This window comes from Staurois parvus, unplaced genomic scaffold, assembly GCF_062004578.1.
Source record: "Staurois parvus isolate SC_StPar_1 unplaced genomic scaffold, SC_StPar_1.0 ptg000942l, whole genome shotgun sequence".
NCBI classification, from domain to species: Eukaryota; Metazoa; Chordata; class Amphibia; order Anura; family Ranidae; genus Staurois; species Staurois parvus.
This window is the reverse complement of record NW_028318738.1, coordinates 272,628-296,395: the sequence shown is the minus strand read 5'-3', so window position 1 is coordinate 296,395 and position 23,768 is coordinate 272,628. Positions and strand designations below refer to the sequence as shown.

Below are 23,768 nucleotides of genomic sequence, written 5' to 3'. Positions count from 1 at the left end.
CCCCGTCCTCTGTATTCCCGGGATTCCACACAGGAAGGTCACACCATCCCTCACCATCATCAGGTAGATGATGACAATTATTGGTAGTTGTGATTTATACACAGCATGTTTGTTACAATGAATGTTTTATTATATCTTTCAGAGTGGAATCCTCGGGGATGATAATATTGATGTTAAAGAAGAGTATAAAGAGGAGGATGAGGAGTATGGAGTGATGGAGGAGTTTTCAGAAGGACACAAGGATATGATGGAGCCACCTAATACCAGGAACCCCCCAGAGAGATGTCCCCGTCCTCTGTATTCCCGGGATTCCACACAGGAAGGTCACACCATCCCTCCCCATTGCAAGGTTGGTGGGATGGAGAATCTAGAACATGGACTTGTAAAGGTGATGTGTTGATATTTTCTGTGAATTATTATATTTTATAGATGATATGAAAGTTTTAAGTGATGTTACAATATTAAAGCTTATATTTTACAGATGTTATTGCTGATCTTTCTCTTGATTTAGAGTGAAGATCTGATAAATATAGAATTTGAGGTGAAAGCAGAAGAAGAAGAGGCGTATGTGAGGGATGATCAGCAGTCTATGGAGGAGGATGGAATAACGGGGACATTTATAGAGGAGGACACTCCTACAGAGATCAGCACAGGTGGGTCATGAACACTAAATCCATTCCTCCACCCATACTGCTCACTGATTGGTCCAGAGTAGGGCGGGGACTGGGTGATATCAGCTTGTAATCCCCTGGTCACTTTCCTGAGCTGTGTTCCCCGTCCTGTATTCCTGGATTTCTCTCGGATAATCTTCCTTCTCTGTGCTGCAGACACAATTTATGTATCTAGACTGGATTTATGGAGGTTCTGGGGTTCAGCTGGCAGCAAAATGTTGATTTTCACCATAAATGTTACTAGACCTAGGCACCTGGGGTGTGTGTCTTGTATCTGCTTCCCCATTAGTGGGTCTAGCAAGTTTACTGAGAGAGCAATGTCCCAGGGTTCCTTGCTCTGTGGTCTGCTGGCTGTTCTGGGTGGAGGGATATGACTGTATAGTCTCAGACCCAAGTCAAGACCCCAGAGTGCAGTCTGACCCTTACACTGTATAATTTATATTGCACATTACATACTCCTGACCCCTGCACTATATACTGTACTACCCTAATATTTGTATCCTATACAAAAAGCTGTACAATACATTATTTTACACCCATTTCCTCCCAGCCGGACATTTTATATCGGATGATGTGATTGGAGCACAGACTTTTACATGGTGATAATAATGTGATAACATCCTCCAACTTTGGACCCTTAAACAGAAAGTGATAATGAGGGAGGAGTCAATACCCCAATGATGGTGGTCTTCAGGATCAGTCCAGTCTTCATCTTGGTTGTTCTCCCCTCATCCTCACTCTCTGACCTCTGGTGGGGCTCAGCCCCGCTGTTCATCATGACTAAATCATGGACTAAATAAGGAAGTGCAGTACTTCTTGTGTTGGGAAGATGGCGATGAGTGATAGAGGGGGTGGGGACCCTCGTCCTATAATCCCCTCATCACTGTCCCTCCTATAAAAGACAGTTCTGGTTGTTTCCTCACTCTCTGACTAAGGTCCATGAATAAAGAAATGACCTGGTAGGAGGTCAGAGGAGCCATTTCCTAGTTTTCTTGGTTGTGCCATGAGTCACTGCAATTTTATATTATTTTATTTATTTCAGGTACTTTATATAGCGCCATCAATTTACGCAGCGCTTTACATTCACATCGGTCCAAAACCCTCAAGGGGTGTACAATCTATGGTCCCTAACTTACATTCTTACATACACATACTAAGGAACAATTTAGACAGGAGCCAATTAACCTACCAGCATGTCTTTGGAGTGTGGGAGGAAACCGGAGTACCCGGAAGAAACCCACGCAGGCACAGGGAGAACATGTAAACTCCAGGCAGGTGGTGCCATGGTTGGGATTTGAACCGGCGACCCTAGTACTGCCAGGCAGAAGTGCTAACCACTGAGCCACTGTGCTGCCCTGATTCTTATGCAGCACAACTCCCATAGACTTCAATGTAAAGTCACCAGTACGTTGTATGTTTTTCTTAATTGCAGCACATTTTCTGCTACTTCTGAAGCATGATGTGTTTTTTTTTTTTTTTAACCCTGACCTCTTCTCCCTGGTCATCCTTGCTTTCTAAAAACTTTCTCCCTAGTATATCCCATTCTCACCTGAATGTAGCATAAACACATATTCCCATTTATTTTTTTGTGTGTTTTTTATGTGTAATCTGGGTTGTTCCTCCTTAGCAGAAAAGTCTAATAAATCCTCAGTCTCTGGGATTGCTGAAAATCCAGGGCACCGGCTTGCAGCACTTCGGTGGGTAACTCATAATCCATCCCATCCATGGGTGCTGGCCATACTGATGAGCTTTGTTGAGTAGTCTTTTATATTCTTGTTCCAGCTCCCATTCCTGAAGGCCTAGAAACTCCATATCTTCCTGTGCCCAGCGCACTTCTGAGATGTTCAGCATCTAGTCCCTGCAATCCATGATTTCCTCCAAATGCCATTCCAGATCATTCCTGAAGTCAGGATCCTGTGACAGCCTCCAGTACAACAGCCCCAAGCCATCATAGCCAAAGCCTTCCATCAGGCTGTTGTCTTCTGTCCGAGGGCACCCCTGGGCTACATGCCAGCGGAAGGCTCTGAAGCTCTCGTTCAGCAGCATTTCTGCTTGGACCAGCCTTCTTAACCCAACTGTCCACTCCTTGTGCAGCTGTTCACCCAATAACAGCACCCGCACTTCATACTGCGACCAGTACCTGTCCTGGATGGAGAGGAGACTTACCTTGGCAGTGCTGCTCTCAGTCTAGCTCTTCCTTCCACAGCTGCCAGTGGACAGAGTCATCCCATCCCTGCAGGACCTTCACTGGCACTGGTCCTTTGTGCTGCATCCGCATCTCTTGCACCCTCCTTACGTATTCCTCTTCCATGGCGGCTGGTGTCCATACCTCTCCTCTTCTGCTAACCGGACCTCAGATCCCAGTGGTGGTTTGGATGTCCCAGACTGCAGGAAACATCCCACTGCTTGTCACTAAATGTGACGGAATGCCTATCACCCCGAATAGGTGATTCCATTATAGAACTGCTTCCTCACCTCCAGGACACAGGCCCAAGGTATTGTAGCCGGGCATTGCACCCAAGACTAGACGAGACTAGCTTAGATGTCAAACAAGAACGACTTTACTGAACAGAAATACAGTTTTTATGCACTCCAGAAATAGGGGCAGTGCCAACAAATATTACCCATCAGGATAAACATCCCACACTGGTTAGATAACGAGGTGAAGCTGACATCGGTCTAATCCTATCATGTAGGCACCTCCAGAAGGACCTCCATCAGGATAAACATCCCACACTGGTTAGATAACGAGGTGAAGCTGACATCGGTCTAATCCTATCACGTAGGCACCTCCAGAAGGACCTCCATCAGGATAAACATCCCACACTGGTTAGATAACGAGGTGAAGCTGACATCGGTCTAATCCTATCATGTAGGCACCTCCAGAAGGACCTCCATTAGGATAAACATCCCACACTGGTTAGATAACGAGGTGAGGCTGACATCTGTCTAATCCTGTCATGTAGGCACCTCCAGAAGGACCTCCATCAGGATAAACATCCCACACTGGTTAGATAACGAGGTGAAGCTGACATCGGTCTAATCCTATCATGTAGGCACCTCCAGAAGGACCTCCATCAGGATAAACATCCCACACTGGTTAGATAACGAGGTGAAGCTGACATCGGTCTAATCCTATCATGTAGGCACCTCCAGAAGGACCTCAATCCGGATAAACATCCCACGCTGGTTAGATAACGAGGTGAAGCTGACATTGGTCTAATCCTATCACGTAGGCACCTCCAGAAGGACCTCCATCAGGGTAAACATCCCACGCTGGTTAGATAACGAGGTGAAGCTGACATCGGTCTAATCCTATCATGTAGGCACCTCCAGAAGGACCTCCATCAGGATAAACATCCCACACTGGTTAGATAACGAGGTGAAGCTGACATCGGTCTAATCCTATCACGTAGGCACCTCCAGAAGGACCTCCATCAGGATAAACATCCCACACTGGTTAGATAACCAGGTGAAGCTGACATCGGTCTAATCCTATCATGTAGGCACCTCCAGAAGGACCTCCATCAGGATAAACATCCCACACTGGTTAGATAACGAGGTGAAGCTGACATTGGTCTAATCCTATCACGTAGGCACCTCCAGAAGGACCTCCATCAGGATAAACATCCCACACTGGTTAGATAACGAGGTGAAGCTGACATCGGTCTAATCCTATCATGTAGGCACCTCCAGAAGGACCTCCATCAGGATAAACATCCCACACTGGTTAGATAACGAGGTGAAGCTGACATCGGTCTAATCCTATCACGTAGGCACCTCCAGAAGGACCTCCATCAGGATAAACATCCCACACTGGTTAGATAACGAGGTGAAGCTGACATCGGTCTAATCCTATCACGTAGGCACCTCCAGAAGGACCTCCATCAGGATAAACATCCCACACTGGTTAGATAACGAGGTGAAGCTGACATCAGTCTAATCCTTTCATGTAGGCACCTCCAGAAGGACTTCCCAACAGAGAAACAATAGGTGACTCCATTAACAATGCACACCTAGGAGGCACACAATGGGAGAAAGACACATCACACCTTAATAAACAGATTCCAGCAAGAGTCCTCAGCATCAGGTTGTTTTACTGATTATATCAACATCTTCTTAGAGTCTCTGAGTCTAGGAAGGAGGGGGATTGAAAACAATCAATTCTAGTTTGGGGACAGGGACCCCAAATCTGTATCTTGGTCCTCCAGTTCTCAGAGTCTGTGTGTTTTGGGGAGATATGGACTTGAGTCCCAAGTAAGCTACTCCAAAGGTCCCCCCAGGCACACACCAAAGAATAAAGCCCCCTCAGACACCAGGGCCATGGTCAGTAGGCAAGAGGCTAGCCTGTAGTCCCCTCCAAAAGCCCATGTCCCGGTTGGGTCTGTCACAGTGGGAACTTACATTTCGGCTATGCTCGGGTGTGAATGGAATGTGCTTGGGACTTTATAATCCCTTCGATGTTTGCTTTGAAGTAGCATCATGTTTCCGGGAAGTTGTGTACAAAGTCGTGATGGAAGTCACCCATCTAGACCAAGCTGCCTGATGTGGGCGGAGTCCTGTTTGGGGAAACCAATCAGCTTCTGTCTAGTAATCCTCTTTGTCTTTGTATTTTAGTCCATGGCCGGGAGATGAGGAAAACCTCCGAGGATTGTCTCACTTTGTCTCCAGACTGGAAAGTAGAAGATGAGGACATCATACAGTATATTCTAGGAGAAAACCCGCCTCCCTCCAATGTCCATCCGGCCCCACCCAGTGTAGATGGACCATCGGATTCCTCGTATCCTGAGGAACCTCAGACTATGCGGGACCGGGCCGGCCTTCCAACAGGGAAGAGCTTCTCCTGTACTGAGTGTGGGAAAGGTTTCCGTTCTAAATATGGTCTTAATGTCCATATAAGATCTCACACAGGGGAGAAGCCGTATTCCTGTCCTGAGTGCGGGAAATGTTTTTTAAGGAAGTCCCAACTTTACAGACATCAGAGGTTTCACACAGGTGAGAAGCCATATTCCTGTTCTGAGTGTGGGAAATGTTTTGTACTAAAATCAGATGTTGTCACCCATCAAAGGCGTCACACGGGGGAAAAACCGCACTCCTGTCCTGACTGTGGGAAATGTTTTTTAAGGAAGTTCCAACTTTACAGACATCAGAGGTTTCACAAGGGGGAGAAGCCGTATTCCTGTTCTGTGTGCGGGAAATGTTTTGTAGTAAAATCAGATCTTGTCACACATGAAAGGATTCACAAGGGGGAAAAACCATACTCCTGTCCCGAGTGCGGGAAATGTTTTTCAGACAAGTCCTTTTATCACAAACATCAGAGATCTCACACAGGAGAAAAGCCATATTCCTGTCCTGAGTGCGGGAAATGTTTTTCATGGAAGTCCAGTCTGAACAGACATCAGAGATATCACACGGTTGAGAAGCCGTATTCCTGTCCTAAGTGCAAGAAATGTTTTTTAGACACTTCAGATTTTTACACACATCAGCGATCTCACAAAGGGGAGAAGCCACTTTCCTGTTCTGAGTGTGGGAAATGTTTTTCATTTAAGTCCCATCTTGACACACATCAGAGATCTCACTCGGGAGAGAAGCCGTATTCCTGTCCTGAGTGTGGGAAATGTTTTTCAGACAAGTCCAATCTTTACAGACATCAGAGGTCTCACACAGGGGAAAAGCCATATTCCTGTCCTGAGTGCGGGAAAAGTTTTTTACAGAAGTCTGATCTTTACAAACATCGGAAATTGCACACAGGGGAGAAACCGTATTCCTGTCCTGAGTGCGGGAAATGTTTTTCACAGAAGTCCTATCTTTCTGGACATCAGAGATCTCACACGGGGAAGAAGCCGCGTTCCGGACATGAGTGAGGGAAATGTTCCTCACTGAAGTCCTGTCTTCCTGTACATCAGGGGTCCCACACAACCCTGGAGGTGTATTAGTGCCTTGAGTGCGGGAAATGTCTTCTAGATGAATGTTGCTGGACATCCCAGCTCTCATGTGGGGAAGAAGCACACCCTGATATACACCTCAGATATACTCCATGGCTGATCTTCATCATGGAAGAAACAGTTCATAAGGAGATCAGAGGTCCCCAAAGACATGGATGAAGTGTGGGACCGGGTTGGCCATTGATAGCAGGAGAAGAATAAAAATGGAGTCCTGCCCTGTCATTGGCTGAGTATATTTTGTGGTGGGAGATTTTGCATTCTATTTTTAAAAAATATTTAATTGTACAGATGTGACCGGCATTCACCCAGCTGTGATGAATATTGGATGTATTTTATCTTTTTGATTGTAAGCTCTGAGGATCAGGGCCCTCCTATCCCTCTTGTATTGATCTGTATTGTTGTTGTATTGTCTCCTGTTATATTGTACAGCGCTAAGCAGACTGTTGGCGCCATAAATCCTGTATAATAATAATTTCATACTCTGATTTATTCCATCTAGTGGCCAGAATGTAGTATTTTATTTTTACTCTGAGTTAATTTCAGGAAAAATCCCCCATTTTGGTCACTAGATGGAGCTGATGATCATAAGAAATCACTGTGTTAAAGTACGGCCAGAATTTGTCATGGCGGATGAATGATCATCACGTTTGTCCAACACATTTTCTTTAGGTAGTTAGATTCTTTCTTCAGGCACGGTGTCATACTAATCCCTGAGATCATACTCCTGCAGGTATGAGTACATCAGACATAGAAGGACAAAAGTCCAATAAACCAACAATATTCAACCAGTCATTGATTTAATATGGAAAATACCACATTTGGCCTTTAGATGGCGCTACGTTTTTTATCAATACTCTCCATCTAGTGGCACATGTGGTATTTTCCATTTTAAATCAATGGAGATCATTCAACCAGCAAATATCCTAATAACAGCCATCATTCCCCCAGTCACACAGAAGGAATGGACACGCACTCTTGCTGGATAAATTGTTATGACATCTTTTATGAATGGACCCCTAAATGTAAGGAGATTCTTTTTATTTTTTTTATTGCATTTTACAAAATGTTATTGTTCATCAAACTTAAAAAAAAGACCATGAAGGAAAAATAAACGTATTTAAAAAAATAAACTCCTCCATTGTGTTGATGATCAATGACCAGTGTTCTGTCCCCACATGAAGGCGAATGAAGGTATAACTGATAATGGCTGTGTAACTTCCTACCTTCGTATCCAAGCAGTGGAGCAGACCAGACCGGCAGATGTTCAGGTTAGATGGATCCAAACGTATACACGGGAATGAAATCAGCGTGGGTTTATTTGGTCCAAAATACAGCGACAAACAGTGATACAATACTGTAAGGCAGTAGAGGTATTGACGCTGTCCTGTGATATCTTTCCTGAGGCTAACTGCTGGTCAAAAACTGATGCCTTCACAAGCCCAGGGTATTGAATGTCCTGTCACACAGCTATATAGCAGATAAAATGGCTGCAGGAAGTGACCAGAACCAAGGCTTGCCTAAAACCACACCCAGCAGAGAAAACACTTACTAGCTATAACAGAGGCATGCAGCATGCAAATTCTGGCCAGCAGATGGCAGCAACAGATCAAGACATAGAAATAAACATGGTGAAATAAGAATTGGTGATACACTGCACAGTTAAATAACATATGAGGGGAACAGCACAACCAGCAGGGTGATGAACAGAAGACATTGGCCTGCAATGTGCACTCATCTTACTTGGACAGCAGACATATTATAGTAATGTACAACCAAGACAGCCAACAAAGTGCTGAATGTAACAACATCTGTATATTCAACCAAGATATAAAGGAAGAGGTGACAAAAGGAGGTTCAGATCCATCCAAACCACAAACCAATGCAGTCACCAGTCATTCCAAGGGAGATCAGGTGAACTGATGATGATGATTTCCTGTGTCCTCTGGAATGCCCGCTCTATCTGTAACAAACTCAGCTCTGTCCATGACCTTTTTATCACAAACTCCTTTAACTTGCTTGCAGTTACAGAAACATGACTTCATGAATCTGACTCTCCCTCTCCTGCTGCCCCCTCCCATGGTGGTCTCCTCTGGGCTCTCCCAGGTCAAGTGGACAGAAAGGAGGTGGAGTTGGAATCCTTCTATCCCCTCAAAGCACTTTTCAGGTCCTCCATTCACCTCCCTCTCTGTCCCTCTCCTCATTTCAAGTTCACTGTATTTGTCTGTTCTCTCAGGTTTCTTTAAGAATTTCTGTGATCTATCGTCCTCCTGGACCGATATCCAGCTTCCTTGATGACTTCCCTGCCAGGCTGCCTTACTTTCTCTCTTCTGAATTTCCCACTATCATTCTTGGTGACATCAACATCCCTGTTAATCTTAACACTTCTGCTACCTCTAAACTTCTGAGCCCAACCACTTCTTTTGACCTAAAACAATGGACACATGCTTCTACTCACTCCAATGGTGACTGCCTCCACCTTGTATTCTCCTACCTATGCACTCCTTGCAACCTCACCAACTTTCCTCTTCCTCTCTCTGATCCCTTATTAGCTTCACTCTCTCCTTGGCTTCCTCCTCCTTGTCTTCTAACTACCAGTTACCCGTAGAAACCTTCGTTATCTTAACCCTTCACTTCTTTTTTTGGCAACAGATTGTCTCTATGACAAAATCTCAGTCATGTCCTTCCCCAACCTGGCCACTTCTGTTTACAACAGTTCACTGTCATCCACCGTGAACACATTGGCCCCCCTCACTACACACAGAATTAGGCCCCGACTGCTACAGCCCTGGCAAACAAACAATACCAGATGCCTCAAAAAACATGGCCGTGCTCCTGAGCTTTTATGGCGTAAGACTAGGACCCAGCAAGACTTCAACCAATATAAATCTGCCCTTCAAAAATACAATTCTTGTCTCTACTCTACCAAAGAGACCTAGTTTATCACTCTCATTAACACCCTCTCACACAATCCCATCAACTCTTTTCTACCTTTAACTCTCTACTTCATCCTTCTCTACCTCCACCCACTAACTCACTCACTGCCCAGGAGATCGCTAATCACTTCAAAAATAAGATTGATACAATTCACGACGAGATCTCCACTGTACAGATATCTCACCCTACACTCCTGGTCCACCAGACATCTCCCTCACCCTACACTCCTTGTCCACCTGCACAATCTATACTTCCCTTGTTTAACCCAGCTACTATAGAGAAGGCTGGTAAACTGTTTTCTAAAGCCCACCTAACCACCTGCCCCCTGGACCCTGTTCCCTCGTGAATACTACGGTCACCCTCTGGCTCTATCCTTCATTCTTTAACTCATATCTTCAATATCTCCCTTTCTACTGGCATCTTCCTCAACTCTCTAAAACATGTGCTAGTCACCCTTACACTTAAAAAAGCCTCACTGAACCCCACCAATCTTGGCAACCTAAGACCCATCTCCTTAATCCCTTTTGCCTCCAAACTCCTTGAACGTCTAGTCTACAACCGGCTGAGCTGCCACCTTATTGAAAATAACCTTCTGGATCCCCTTCAGTCTGGATTTTACCCACAACACTCCACAGAAACTGCTCTCCTAAAACTTACAAACGACTTACTAACCACTAAAACCAGTGGTCACTATTCCGTACTCATACTCTTGGACCTCTCCACTGCCTTTAACACAGTTGACCACCCCCTCTTCCTCAAAAAACTCTATTTACTTGGTCTCTGTGACTATACTCTCCATTGGTTTGAATCTTACCTATCTCACAGCACTTGCGGTGTCACAACTCTACTTCCTCCTCTCCTACTCCTCTTACTGTCAGGGTCCCCCAAGGTTCTGTCCTTAGACCTCTTCTACTCTCAATCTAGACTTCTTCCTTGGGTCAGCTGATAGCTTCTGATGGTTTCCAATACCATTTCTATGCTGATGACACACAAATCTATCTCTCTACTCCTCAGCTCACCCCATCAGTTTCCACACGTATCATCAATTTACTAACAGACATATCAGACCGGATGTCACTCCACTTCCTAAAACTCAATCTATCCAAAACTGAGCTCATAATATTTCCTCCCCCATGTGCCTCTTCCCTGATTTCTCAGTCAGGATCAATAGCACCACTATCAACCCATCCTTGCATGCCAAGGTGCTAGGGGTAACCCTGGATTTTGAACTATCCTTTCAGGCCCACATCTAATCCCTGTCCAAATCATGCCGCCTCAACCTCTGCCACATCTCCAGAATATGCCCTTTCTTAACCAATGATACAACAAAGCTCCTAATTGACTCCCTGGTAATCTCTCGACTCGATTACTGCAACTCCCTCCTCATTGGCTTACCTTTACATAGGCTATCACCCCTCCAGTCCATCATGAATGCTGCTGCCAGGCTCATCCACCTTACCAACTGTTTAGAGTCTGCCACCCCTCTCTGCCAATCCCTCCACTGGGCTCCATTCAGTGTCCTCCACCCCTCTCTGCCAATCCCTCCACTGGCCTCCATTCAGTGTCCTCCACCCCTCTCTGCCAATCCCTCCAGTGGCCCCCACTAAGTGTCCACCCCTCTCTGCCAATCCCTCCAGTGGCCCCCACTAAGTGTCCTCCACCCCTCTCTGCCAATCCCTCCACTGGCCCTCACTCAGCGTCCTCCACCCCTCTCTGCCAATCCCTCCACTGGCCTCCACTCAGTGTCCTCCACCCCTCTCTGCCAATCCCTCCACTGGCTTCCCATTGCCCAATGGATAAAATTAAAAACATTAACAATAACATGTAAAGCCATTTATAACTCTGCCCCAAATTACATCACTGATCTTGTCTCCAAATATCACCCAAACCGTCCTCTCCACTCCTCGAATGACCTCCTGCTCTCTAGCTCCTTTGTCTCCTCCCATGCTCATCCCCAGGACTTCTCCAGAGCTTCCACCATCCTCTGGAACTCTCTACCCCAATTTATCAGACTATCGCCTACTCTGCTCACTTTTAGGCAATCTCTGAAAACCTCTCTCTTCAGGGAAGCCTCTCCTGCCCTCAGCTAACACTGGAATCTTCTACTCCTCCTACCAGTCCATCCCCCACAGTTATTACCTTTTGTACCACTAGCCCCTCCCTCCTAGATTGTAAGCTCCCAGGATCAGGGCCCTCCTATCCCTCTTGTATTGAACTGTATTGTTGCTGTATTGTCTCCTGTTATATTGTAAAGCGCTGAGCACACTGTTGGCTCTATATAAATCCTGTATAATAATATTAATAATATACTGTTTTATTTTAACATTATAAAGTATTATATTGAGTTCATTGTATGACAACGTTGTTATGTTACAGAAGACGTGAGATAAGAAGTCTCAGTATAATGACCTCATCTTTTTGTAGGATGTATAGGTAGATGTTTCTTCTCCAGAATCACTTAATACATTATTTGCAGTGATGTTGGTACAAGTTTGTCTGAAACCAAACCATCAGAAAAGCCGTTATCTGGTAATGTAGTCATGTCCTTACTAGCCAAGGTTAAAGGTCAACCCTTGTCATGTTCCAGAAGACCCAAATCCTTCCCAATCCTATACTGCCCCCTTCAGGTCATTGAAATCTTTATATAGAGAAATGACACCAAGTCTGAGGTCACTTTTAGGTGAAGATAAGCTTTGTCCGCCTAGGTTTTATTTGGAGGGATAAAAGTAAGAGACGGATAGAGAGGAGGACACACATCAGAACTTTAATTTTCCTCAGATAACTTGTACTCCCCTTATATCTCCAGATACATTGTTTAGTCCGATAACGGTTCTGGTGAGCACAGGAGGGGATGTGACGTCATTTTACCTGCAGTATAAATTATTATCATTTCCCTCCTCTGGGGAAGATTGATTTTACATATCCCTGAAGCTGATTCTGGCTTCTAGTCAATGGTTTATCCGGATGTATACAGTATATATATGACAAGGCAGACTACTTCATGTAACATTACATCTTCATCTCAGATTGTAAGCGGATTGGATTGGCCTGTGTATGGGATTCCAGATCAAGTCATGGCAAGGTACACGTTGAGCGTTGAATATCTGGCTGTAGAGAGATCACGGGGGGGATTTGTATATCTGTTGTCACATGTTGCTGAGTTACTGATTTCTTACACGACATTTCCAGACAGTTGGATGTAATTCATTAACCACTTGCCTACCGGGCACTTATACCCCCTTCCTTACCAGGCCAATTTTCAGCTTTCAGCGCTGCCGCACTTTGATTGACAATTGCGCGGTCATGCAACATTGTACCCATATGAAATTTTGATCATTTTTTTCTCACAAATAGAGCTTTCTTTTGGTGGTATTTAATCGCCACTGGGCGCTTTACTTTTTGCGCTATAAATTAAAAAAAGTGCAAAAAGTTTGAAAAAAAAAAAAAAGTTTATTTGTTTCTTTTATAAAATTTTTCAAACAGGTATTTTTTCTTCTTCACTGATTTGCGTTGATGAGGCAGCACTGATGGGCACTGATAGGCGGCACTGATGGGCACTGATAGGCAGCACTAAAGGGCACTGATAGGCAGTACTAATGAGGTGGCACGGATAGGCGGCACTGATAGACAGCACTAATTAGGGGTCACGGATAGGCGGCACGGATATGCAGCACTGATAGGCGGCACTGATAGGTGACACTGATGATGGGTACTGATAGACGGCACTGACTGGCATCACTTCTGGGCACTGACTGGCGGCACTGACTGGCACAACCCCTGGGCACTGATTGGTGGCACTGACTGGCAGCACTGCTGGGCTGCACTGGTGGGCGGCACTGGTGGGCAGCACTGGTGGGTGGGCACAGGTGGGTGGCACTGGTGGGCACAGGTGGGTGGCACTGGTGGGCGGCACTGCTGGCACATGTAGGTGCACTTCTGGGCACAGGTAGGTGGCACTGCAGAGTGGCACAGGTGGGGGCACTGCTGGGCACAGGTGGGGGCACTGCTGGGCATGGGTGGGCGGGGCTAGTGGGCGCACTGCTGGGCGGAACTTGCGGGTGTCACTGCTGGGCACCGATCATCAGGGCACTGATCATCAGTGCCCTGATGATCGGTGCCGATCCCCGCTCTGACAACTGCCGGTTCTCGGCAGTACTTTCCTCACGATCTGACAGCGTGAGGAAAGTGCAGCCGAGAACCGGCACTTGCATTTCCCTGTGATCAGCGTGTCATTGGACACCGCTGATCACGTGGTAAAAGGCCGGTGGGATCGGCCTTTCACCACATCTCGTGATCAGCTGTGTCCGTAGGACACAGCGATCACGGAGATCGCCGGGTGCGCGGGAGAGCGCGTTCTGGGAGGACGTCATATGACGTCCACTCAGAACTAGCCGGCCGCGGTGAAGCCGTCATTCGGCTATGCGCGGTCGGCAAGAGGTTAATATTTGGCAGTAATTGCTGGCTTGTATTTCTCCCCATTATTGTGGATTAGATCATTGTACTGTTATCTTTTATTGTTTATTATTTATCATCACCTATTATATTTCATCCCCATTTTGTACTGATTTATATTATTAATAAATATATATTTTTGCACATTATTGTTTTTTATTTCATCTTCCAATTATCACAAATACAGAACTGGGATGTCGGTTACTTTGTGAGAATTAGTAGGGAATCTCCTTCATTCCAGATCCCGCCTGTTTCCATGAATTGTATACGGATTATTTCCTCACAGATAAAGTTCTGACAATTTGTACCGTTCTGGTGTTTTTGATCCTCAGAAATGAGATCTGCCGTCATCAGACATGATGGATTTTCAGACATCTATCCCATAGTTTGTAGACTCTATAACTCTCCTACACACTGAATCATAGACACTGATTGGGGTTATTGTACCCAAGAAATGGCGCAGAATACACCTTTGTCTACATTTATAAGTGTAGCACTGCCCCTTGGGACAAGCTGGAATATATTATGGGTCCTGCGCTCAATAGATCCAACCCTAAGCAAACCCAATCCCTCTGGCACAACTGGTAATGAATAGCAAATACCCCGCCAAGAAATTTGCTGACACAGGGTTAAATGAAACAAGAACAATTTTATGGAGAATGAAATGCAGTGCAGAGGGGTGGGGTTCCCCTTTCAACTTCAAAACTTACTTTTCTTCTTTTATGCAATGCAGTAAATTTGGTCTGCCACTAGAGGGCTTCACAGCCAAGAGTCTCCGGATGGCAGAGTCGCACTTTAAGCCGAATACAACTGATATCAAACAAATAAACTTACTTATGCTCTATCAATGAAATGTATTACCCACACCGGGGTATGATTCTGCTTCTGAGGGGCGTTAGCCAAAAATCACCTCAGAGTCAGAACAGAATGCAATAAAGAGGTACCTCTAATAAGGCTACTAAGCCAGATTCCCCCACTTCAGTCCTTGTAACGGTGGAGCTCTAGTTGGTGCACGTTTAGTCCTTACAATGAATTAAATAGCAGCTGAAGGCTTCTTTGGAGTTTCAGCTGGTGTGGGTTACATCCAATTTTACTAGGTTTCTGGGCTGAGAGGGTCCAACCTCAGTGTCTAAATGCAACACAAAGCACCCCAAGACCAGGGGCAGGCGCAGGATGCAATCTCCCAGTATGTGTCAGTCCCCGGGGCAGACAGTCTCAATTACACTGGTGGTGAGGGGCAAAGCAGGCAGGGGGATCTGTGGCTTGCACAGGGCCCCGGATGGGTGAGATCCCAGCAGTGGGGTGTGGATGTCCCAGTCTATATGCAAAGTGTAAATGGTGTGCCTTACTCTCTCCAGGGGGACAGCTCACCAGACTCTGAACACACAGCAGGGTCCCTCTATCCGCGCTGAGTGCTGTAGTGCCTCCTCCTCTGCTTGGACGGGCTCCACATGTCCCTGTCTTTTCTCCAGCCTTGTGTCTCTCCCCTCTTCCCTTCACTTCCTTCTTCCTCCCCCTCCCAGCGTTCTTTGCTGTGTAGTGGATGAGTCATCAACTTGGCAGAATGCCCAGGTTTTACAAATAGGGGAGAGAGAGGAAGGACTGACTGCTGAACATGTGATTCCTTCTGAATCCTCTTGTACAAGGAGCCTGCTACATAAGGAAAGACGATTTATTTGTAAAAACAAGAAACAAGTAAAATGGTAAAAAGTGGTGTTTAATACCACCAAAATAAATATCTATTTGTGTGAAAACAATGACAAAAATATAATTTGGGTACAATGTTGCATGACTGTGTAATTGTCATTCAACGTGTGAGAGTGCTGATAGTTACCAGTCAGCCTGGGCAGGAAGGGGGTGGAAGTGTCCGGTATACAGGAGGTAGAACTATTTGTTTTTATACAGACCTCCAAATGTTTGTGAAATCTCCCACCACAAAATGTACTCAGCCAATCACAGGGCAGCACTCCATTTTTATTCTTCTCCTGCCATCAATGGCCAACCCGGTCCCACACTTCATCCATGTCTTTGGGGACCTCTGATCTCCTTATGAACTGTTTCTTCCATGATGAAGATCAGCCATGGAGTATATCTGAGGTGTATATCAGGGTGTGCTTCTTCCCCACATGAGAGCTGGGATGTCCAGCAACATTCATCTAGAAGACATTTCCCGCACTCAAGGCACAAATACACCTCCAGGGTTGTGTGGGATCCCTGATGTACAGGAAGACAGGACTTCACTGAGGAACATTTCCCGCACTTAGGACAGGAATATGACTTCTCCCCCGTGTAAGATCTCTGATGTGTTTCAAGTTCGGATTTTTCTAAGACACATTTCTCACACTCAGAACAGGAATACAGTTTTTACATGTGAGACCTTTGATGTTTGACGAGTACTGTTTTTCGTACAAAACATTTCCCGCACTTGGAACAGGAGTATGGCTTTTGCCCCGTGTGATACATCTGATGTGTGACAAGTTCTGATTTTCGTACAAAACCTTTTCCACACCTAGGACAAGAGTACAGCATTTCACCTGTGTGCAATCTCTGATGATTTTTAAGACTGGATTTATCTGAAAAACATTTCCCACACTCAGAACAAGAAAATGGCTTCTCCCCTGTGTGGGATCTCTGATGTATTTTAAGACTAGATTTCTGTGAAAAACATTTCCCACACTCAGGACAAGAATACGGCTTCTCACCTGTGTGAGATCTTTTATGCACCTTAAGTTTGGAATGAACCCTGAAACACTTCCCGCACTCAGAGCAGGAATACGGCTTCTCTTCCATGTGAAACTTCTGATGTGTGACAAGTTCTGATTTTTGTACAAAACATTTCCCACACTCAGGACAGGAATTCTTGCCCATGTGAGACCTCTGATGTTTGGAAAGATGGGAGTTCTTTATAAAACATTTTCCACACTCAGGGCAGGTATATGGTTTCTCCACCATGTGAGATCTCTGATGTTTGGAAAGACTGGATTTCACTGAAAAACATTTCCCACACTCAGGACAGGAATATGGTTTTTCTCCTGTGTGAGATCTCTGATGTCTGTAAAGATGGAACTTCTGTGAAAAACATTTCCCGCACTCAGAACAGGAATGTGGCTTGTCCCCCGTGTGTAATTTCTTATGTCTGTAAAGATTAGACTTATCTGAAAAACATTTCCCGCACTCAGGACAGGAGAACCTCAGGATACGAGGAATCTGATGGTCCATCTACACTGGGTGGTGCCGGATGGACATTGGAGGGAGCCGGGTTTTCTCCTGGACTATACTGTGTGATGTCCTCATCTTCTACTTTCCAGTCTGGAGACAAAGTGAGACAATCCTTGGAGGTTTTCCTCATCTCCCGGCCATGGACTAAAATACAAACACAAAGAGGATTACTAGACAGGAGCTGATTGGTTCCCCCAAACCAGGGCTCCGCCCACATCAGGCAGCTTGGTCTCTGAAGAGCTTACAATTCCACCCTTGCAGATACAGGAGCAGTGTGACCGCACACAAGAGTCGCAGGATCTAAGGGGCCATCCGGTCTTCACCAGAGCCACTGGAGGGGTGGATGTTGTGCTGCATGGCAGCCCCCAGGTTGCGGCTCTCTAACACACCCGTGCAGGCACAGTGCAACCGAATAGCATGCTGGAAGGACACGCGGTACACACAGGATACTAGGAACCAAGGTCACCTACTGCAGCAACCTAGGAAGGGGCTCCGGGGGAGAGGATGCAGGGAACACGTGTAAAGTGCAGGAGAGGGAGGGATACTGAGCAATGGTGCAGACAGAGAGACTCAGCAAGATGGAAAGGGCTGCAGGCAAACAACAGGAAACAATGCTGAGAAGGACACACACAGCAACAGGAAATGAGGGGATCCACGGACAGAAACCAAAGGGAATATAACTGCACAGCCAGAGGGAAAACACAGAGAACAAAGACAGGATCAAACAGCACACAGAATATGGGAATACTCAAGCGGCAGTGAACACCACAGGAACCAGAGGGGTCCGGCTTCCACATGAAGACACGTTGCTGGAACACTAACACACAGGTACAAATACCTAGGTTCAGGGGGGATAGGCAGGAACCCGAGCAACACGGACAGGAGGCAAAACCCGGTGCTGGATCAATGTGAAGGGAAGCATGACAAGTATGGGTGGAGGAATGGATTTAGTGTTCATGACCCACCTGTGCTGATCTCTGTCGGAGTGTCCTCCTCTATAAATGTCCCCGTTATTCCATCCTCCTCCATAGACTGCTGATCATCCCTCACATACGCCTCTTCTTCTTCTGCTTTCACCTCAACTTTGATGTCTATCAGATCTTCACCCTAAACCAAGAAAATGATAGAAAATATCATCTGTAAAATATAAGGTCACATAAAAAATCCATATATTGCCCCACGTCCATGCTCCCCGCCCCACCAACCTTGTAATGGTGAGGGATGGTGTGACCTTCCTGTGTGGAATCCCGGGAATACAGAGGATGGGGACATCTCTCTGGTGGGTTCCTGGTATTAGGTGGCTCCATCATATCCTTGTGTCCTTCTGAAAACTCCTCCATCACTCCATACTCCTCATCCTCCTCTTTATACTCTTCTTTAACATCAATATTATCATCCCCGAGGATTCCACTCTGAAAGATATAATAAAACATTCATTGTAACAAACATGCTGTGTATAAATCACAACTACCAATAATTGTCATCATCTACCTGATGATGGTGAGGGATGGTGTGACCTTCCTGTGTGGAATCCCGGGAATACAGAGGACGGGGACATCTCTCTGGTGGGTTCCTGTAGCTGGATGACTCCACCATGGTGTCCTGGTACAGATCTTTGTGTTCCTTTAGAAGCTCTGACTCCTCCATCCTCATCCTCCTCCTCTTTTATCTCTTCTTTAACCTCAACTTTAGGATCTCTCAGGTTTCCACTCTGAATATATAATAAAAATGCCATCAATGGTAACAATGCAGATAATGTACAGATCCTAATGATACTATCAGTGATTGTTCCTCATCTACCTGATGATGGTGAGGGATGGTGTGACCTTCCTGTGTGGAATCCCGGGAATACAGAGGACGGGGACATCTCTCTGGTGGGTTCCCATGACTGGATCCATCTGTAGGAAACACACACACTGACTGAATCCATTGTTTCTATGTGTTTATCAGATGATGGGGGATCTAGGTGGATCCTCCGTACTGCTCTCTCCTTTACAATAAAGTCTCCTCTTACCCGGTGATGTGAGGGGCGGCTGATTGTCCATCATGACGTCCTTGTAGAGATCCTTGTGTCCTTCTAAATACTCCCACTCCTCCATGGAGAAATAGACAGTGACACCCTGACACCTTATAGGAACCTGACACACACAATGATACAGTCACCATCCAGACACATCCCTTGTCTGTTACTGGAGAATGTCCCAGAATTCCCGGCACCGCTCACCTCTCCTGTCAGCAGCTCAGTGATCTCTCTGGTGACTTCTAGAATCTTCTTCTTCTTTCTCTCTTCTATCAGGGAGGGAGGTGGAGGCAATGTGATGTCATATGATCTCCAGACTTCTCCAGACGTTCTGGTGCCAAGTTTCCTCCCCCCAGGGTCACTGCAGGTGTGGAGAAAAGCTGTGTAAGAGGATATGGAGGAGAGATGAGGAGGAGATCCAGGAATCAGGAGAAAGGTCAGGGCAAGCAACAGACGAGCGCATCCAAGAGACCAAGCCGGGGTCACTACACAGAAAATCAATCCAAGGAAACAACAGGCAGGACGAGGAATAGCAAGAAGGAGCTGAGAGACAAATGAGAATATTGCTCAGCCAATGGGAGATGATCTCAGCATGACTTCCATCATGAAGGGGATGAGGGGGAGGGGAGGAAGTCACTGAAGGTGACCATAGATCCATGGAAATTCAGCTGGTTCAGCAGGGATCGCTCACATTTCCATCCATGTGTGGCCACTGCCGGATAAAAGACACTCCCCCAGCGGCTGCAGCCAATAGCTTCAGTGCTGATCTGTGTATTCTGAGAGCGGAGGAGTCCCCCCCATAGTCAAAAAAATGCCATAGTCAAAAAAATGTTCTGCCCCTAAAGGGGTTAATCTGGGTTCCCACACTATATATGTGTGTATCATCATCTGCTAGCGTCACAGTGACTATGGAGGAAGAGGACGGACATGACGGGGGGGGGTTACTGGGTGTAAATAGGAAATAAAATCTTATTACCTCCTCTGCTGCAACTTCCATCAATGTCTCCGCTCTATTTCCTGTCTGTACCTGACATCACTTCCTGTCTTCCATAGAGACTTCCTGTCTGGGTAGAAGTGATATCCCCACCTTGTGGAGCTCAGAGGAACTGCAGCCCCGAGAATCATCTGGTAGTGTGACCCCGGCCTTGGTCTATGTGTTCAGCATTCTGACTGTTCTCTTGTCATATTTGCCCTTTATATATCCTTTGTGGGGAAGTTACAGACCTGGGTTATCCAATCTAATCCACATGATGGCAATCAGCCTATAAAATCCTCCATTACTCAGCAGCAATGTCCCGAGGCTTCCATCTCACACAGTATAACAAACTATTGACATTATTGTCTGCCTGGGGCCATGGCTGGAGCTGGAGGTGACATGACAGATCCTCATCTACAAAGCTTAGTTCGCACTGTAGTGATACAGAAATATATCTCTATGTGAAGATAAATACAAGACGATGATATCGTGAAGAGGGATTTAGTTGTGAGAATATTGCAGATATACTCCATTTGTGGATATCAAAGTTTCCATCTGAAGACATTGTATGAGGGATTCCTAGATCACAGATGAAGAGTGTAGACTGTATAGTAAGAACCCAAATCCATGGCACTGCTCCAACCTGCACCTCCTAATGACCACGGACCAATCAGATGACAGCACCTGTAGCCCATCTCCTCTCCTCTCACACTCTGCAATCAGCTCATTCTTCATATTTTATTGTTGATGATGAAGTAACTGCATACATATAGTCTCCTCCCGAACCTCACTCCCTGAACACGTTCCACCATAATGGGCTTCTACACATAGAGTAGTCTGAGGAAGAGGAGACCGCTCCTCCAAACAGGTCAGCCATTTGAGGGTCCTCTGGTGATGTGGAGATGATCCGGCTATGGCAGTGGTCTGTGAGTATATATTTCCTTGGATACAATAAAGCTGTGATTTTTGGTATTGTACTAGGCTGGTCGCCCTCGTTTTCCTCGTCTGTATAGCACATTGAGTTGTGTTTGGGCTACTCTATCCTTGTGAGCAATCCTAATGGGGTGAAATGCAGAATCAAATATGAAGAATGGGCTGATTCCGGAGTGGGACTCTTCATCTTCTTGTAGATGGTCTGGTCACAGATCTCAGGAGAAAACAGGAGAGATTGGATGTGATGAAGAACACCTTCCAATGGAGAGGATTTCCATCAGAATGATTGAACCTCACTCCGCAAACTATAGACACAAATCAGGAATAAAGGACAGAGTGTTAGAAGGAATGTAGGGGTTCCCTTTGTGACCTGGTATAGTTCCCTGAGATTTGATGAGATTATCCAAGAGAAATGGAAGAATCCTTATTATGAGAGTGTCATGAAAGGGGGTGCCAAAGATTTGGGTAAGAGGGAGGCCAGCTGACACCCAAGGTGTTGTCCTCCATTATGTTTCCTTGGCAATCAGTAGATTGTTGCTAGAACCCCCCCCATGTTCCCCGGTCAGAACACAGGTAATAGCAGTACAACAGCATTCACACTCTAATATCCCATGGCTACCACCAGGTGTCAAGGACACAAGCCCAGCTACCCAAGGTGTTGTCCTCCATTATGTGTCCTTGGCAATCAGTAGATTGTTGCTAGAACCCCCCCCCATGTTCCCCGGTCAGAACACAGGTAACAGCAGTACAATAGCATGCACACTCTAATAGCCCATGGCTACCACCCGGTGTCAAGGATACAAGCCTAGCTACCCCAGGCACGGACCTTGTTTGGTGTAGTAGGAAATGAAGGCAGAACTTGATTTCGGTAGGACAACCCTGCTGTGATATAGTATTCACAGCCTGCAGTACCTCTGGCCACCACTATAGGGAGATGTCACCCAGATCTATCTGGCTGGCCATACACAGACGGATACAAATCTCACATACAATCTGGTGTATTCGATGGGTTGGGGGAAGTCTAGCAATCACCGCAGACTTCTGATATTCCTCAGACTACCTCCCAAGCTAGAATCCTTGTTATCACTTTTCCTACTGCCCATGCATACCCACACACACCAGACTCACGATGTACGACAGCATGATTAACCCCCAAACTCCGGTGCTGCCACTAATCTATTCACCAAACTCAGGATAAGATATACAATGTAATATCTAATAACATTCAGAACCCCCGAGCTGCTGCAACCACCCGAATGTGTTCCCACATCCAGCAAATGGTAATTAATAATTAATGGTGCTGCGCTGCGCTCAATCACAAAGACTCCTCCCCCTTACTAGTGCGTCATTATAATTGTGTAACATTGTGCTATAAACAGCTGTAACTCCAATCCACCTCCTTCATTTGTGATACTAAATATCATCTCCCTACAGAGCCACTTACTAGAACATCATTCTAATGACATAAAGCCATATACACTGGTAGACATCAGATCTGACAACCACCAACTTCATTTATGATTCTTCTTCTATATATAATAAAAGTAAACTCCCTACAGAGCCCCCAACCCACAATGTGATAACAGGTGTAAGCAGTGTGGGAATACTGGGGTCGTAGTCAGCACATCAACATGTTATCTGTGAGGCTCAGCGAGGTGACAGATCATTCATCCATATCTATGTCTACAGGGATGTCAGATCATTATTGCCATCTAGGTGTTCATTCCTCCAATCTTCACACTCCAGAGCTGACTATTCAGATTTATAAATTGTGACCATTTGTCTTCTACTGACCACTAAATGAAGAGAACACTGTATCTGTAATACTGAACATTGAATTCCAGGAATATCTGTCATATCATGCCACCTTTACAGGGGATGTTACATCCCAACCATTGCTGGTGTCCTCCATGTCTATGGTCACCTTACAGAGACTATCTGAGATATGTTCCAGAAGGTTCTGCCAACATTCCATACCAGACCCCTATCTGAGCATGCCGGCCAGGAAACAGGAGAGGGGAGCGTGCAGATTCCACATCTTACACCATGTCCTCAACATGGGGGGGACTTGCCAGGGGGGGCACCCCAGGAAACACCTTGTTCCCATGCTGACAAGGACAAGTGCCTCTTGGTAATCCTACTAAATCACAAAAATATAGATTGTAAAAAAGAAAACAGTTTAAAAAAAAGTCCCATGATGTAGATCAATGTCTATCATGACGTCCAACAACCACCGAAAAAAAAAATCTGATGACCAAATGTGAAAACCCAACTCGCTGAATGACAGATCCCTGACCTATCATCTGCAATATACAGGAAGGGGAGGGGATAGTGATGACATCATTGCCCAAATCTGGGGGTCATGAGCCATTTCCACCCTTTACTCTGGGCTGGGGGGCTTTGTATCCATATACCAGATGTTCTACAGGACTAAATCTGCAATCAATGTTACTGCAAAATCAAAGGGGCCAAAACCCCTCCCCCGAGCAGTCATATATTTCTGTCCCCCTTGGTGGGAGTGGAGGTGACCCCTCTATAAGGATCTACAGTCCATACACACCCAGCACAAGGCCGGGGTCACACTACCAGACGCTTCTCGGGGCTGCAGTTCCTCTGAG

General features: G+C 45.8%; 2 protein-coding genes across 2 annotated transcripts in view; one reads left to right on the top strand and one right to left on the bottom strand.

The window, feature by feature from the left end:
- The first annotated feature begins 4,541 nt into the window (after positions 1-4,541).
- The window catches only part of LOC149441814 (uncharacterized), a 91,168-nt gene continuing 71,941 nt past the window's right edge, over positions 4,542-23,768 (top strand). The window contains exon 1 of the mRNA XM_089656859.1: positions 4,542-6,531. Coding sequence (XP_089512985.1) covers positions 5,303-6,531 — 1,229 coding nt within the window. The 5' untranslated portion in view covers positions 4,542-5,302. The remainder of the gene's footprint in view (positions 6,532-23,768) is intronic.
- LOC149441816 (uncharacterized) overlaps positions 15,661-23,768 on the bottom strand; it is a 35,886-nt gene continuing 27,778 nt past the window's right edge. Inside the window, exon 3 of the mRNA XM_089656849.1 lies at positions 15,661-17,192. Coding sequence (XP_089512975.1) covers positions 16,367-17,192 — 826 coding nt within the window. The 3' untranslated portion in view covers positions 15,661-16,366. The remainder of the gene's footprint in view (positions 17,193-23,768) is intronic.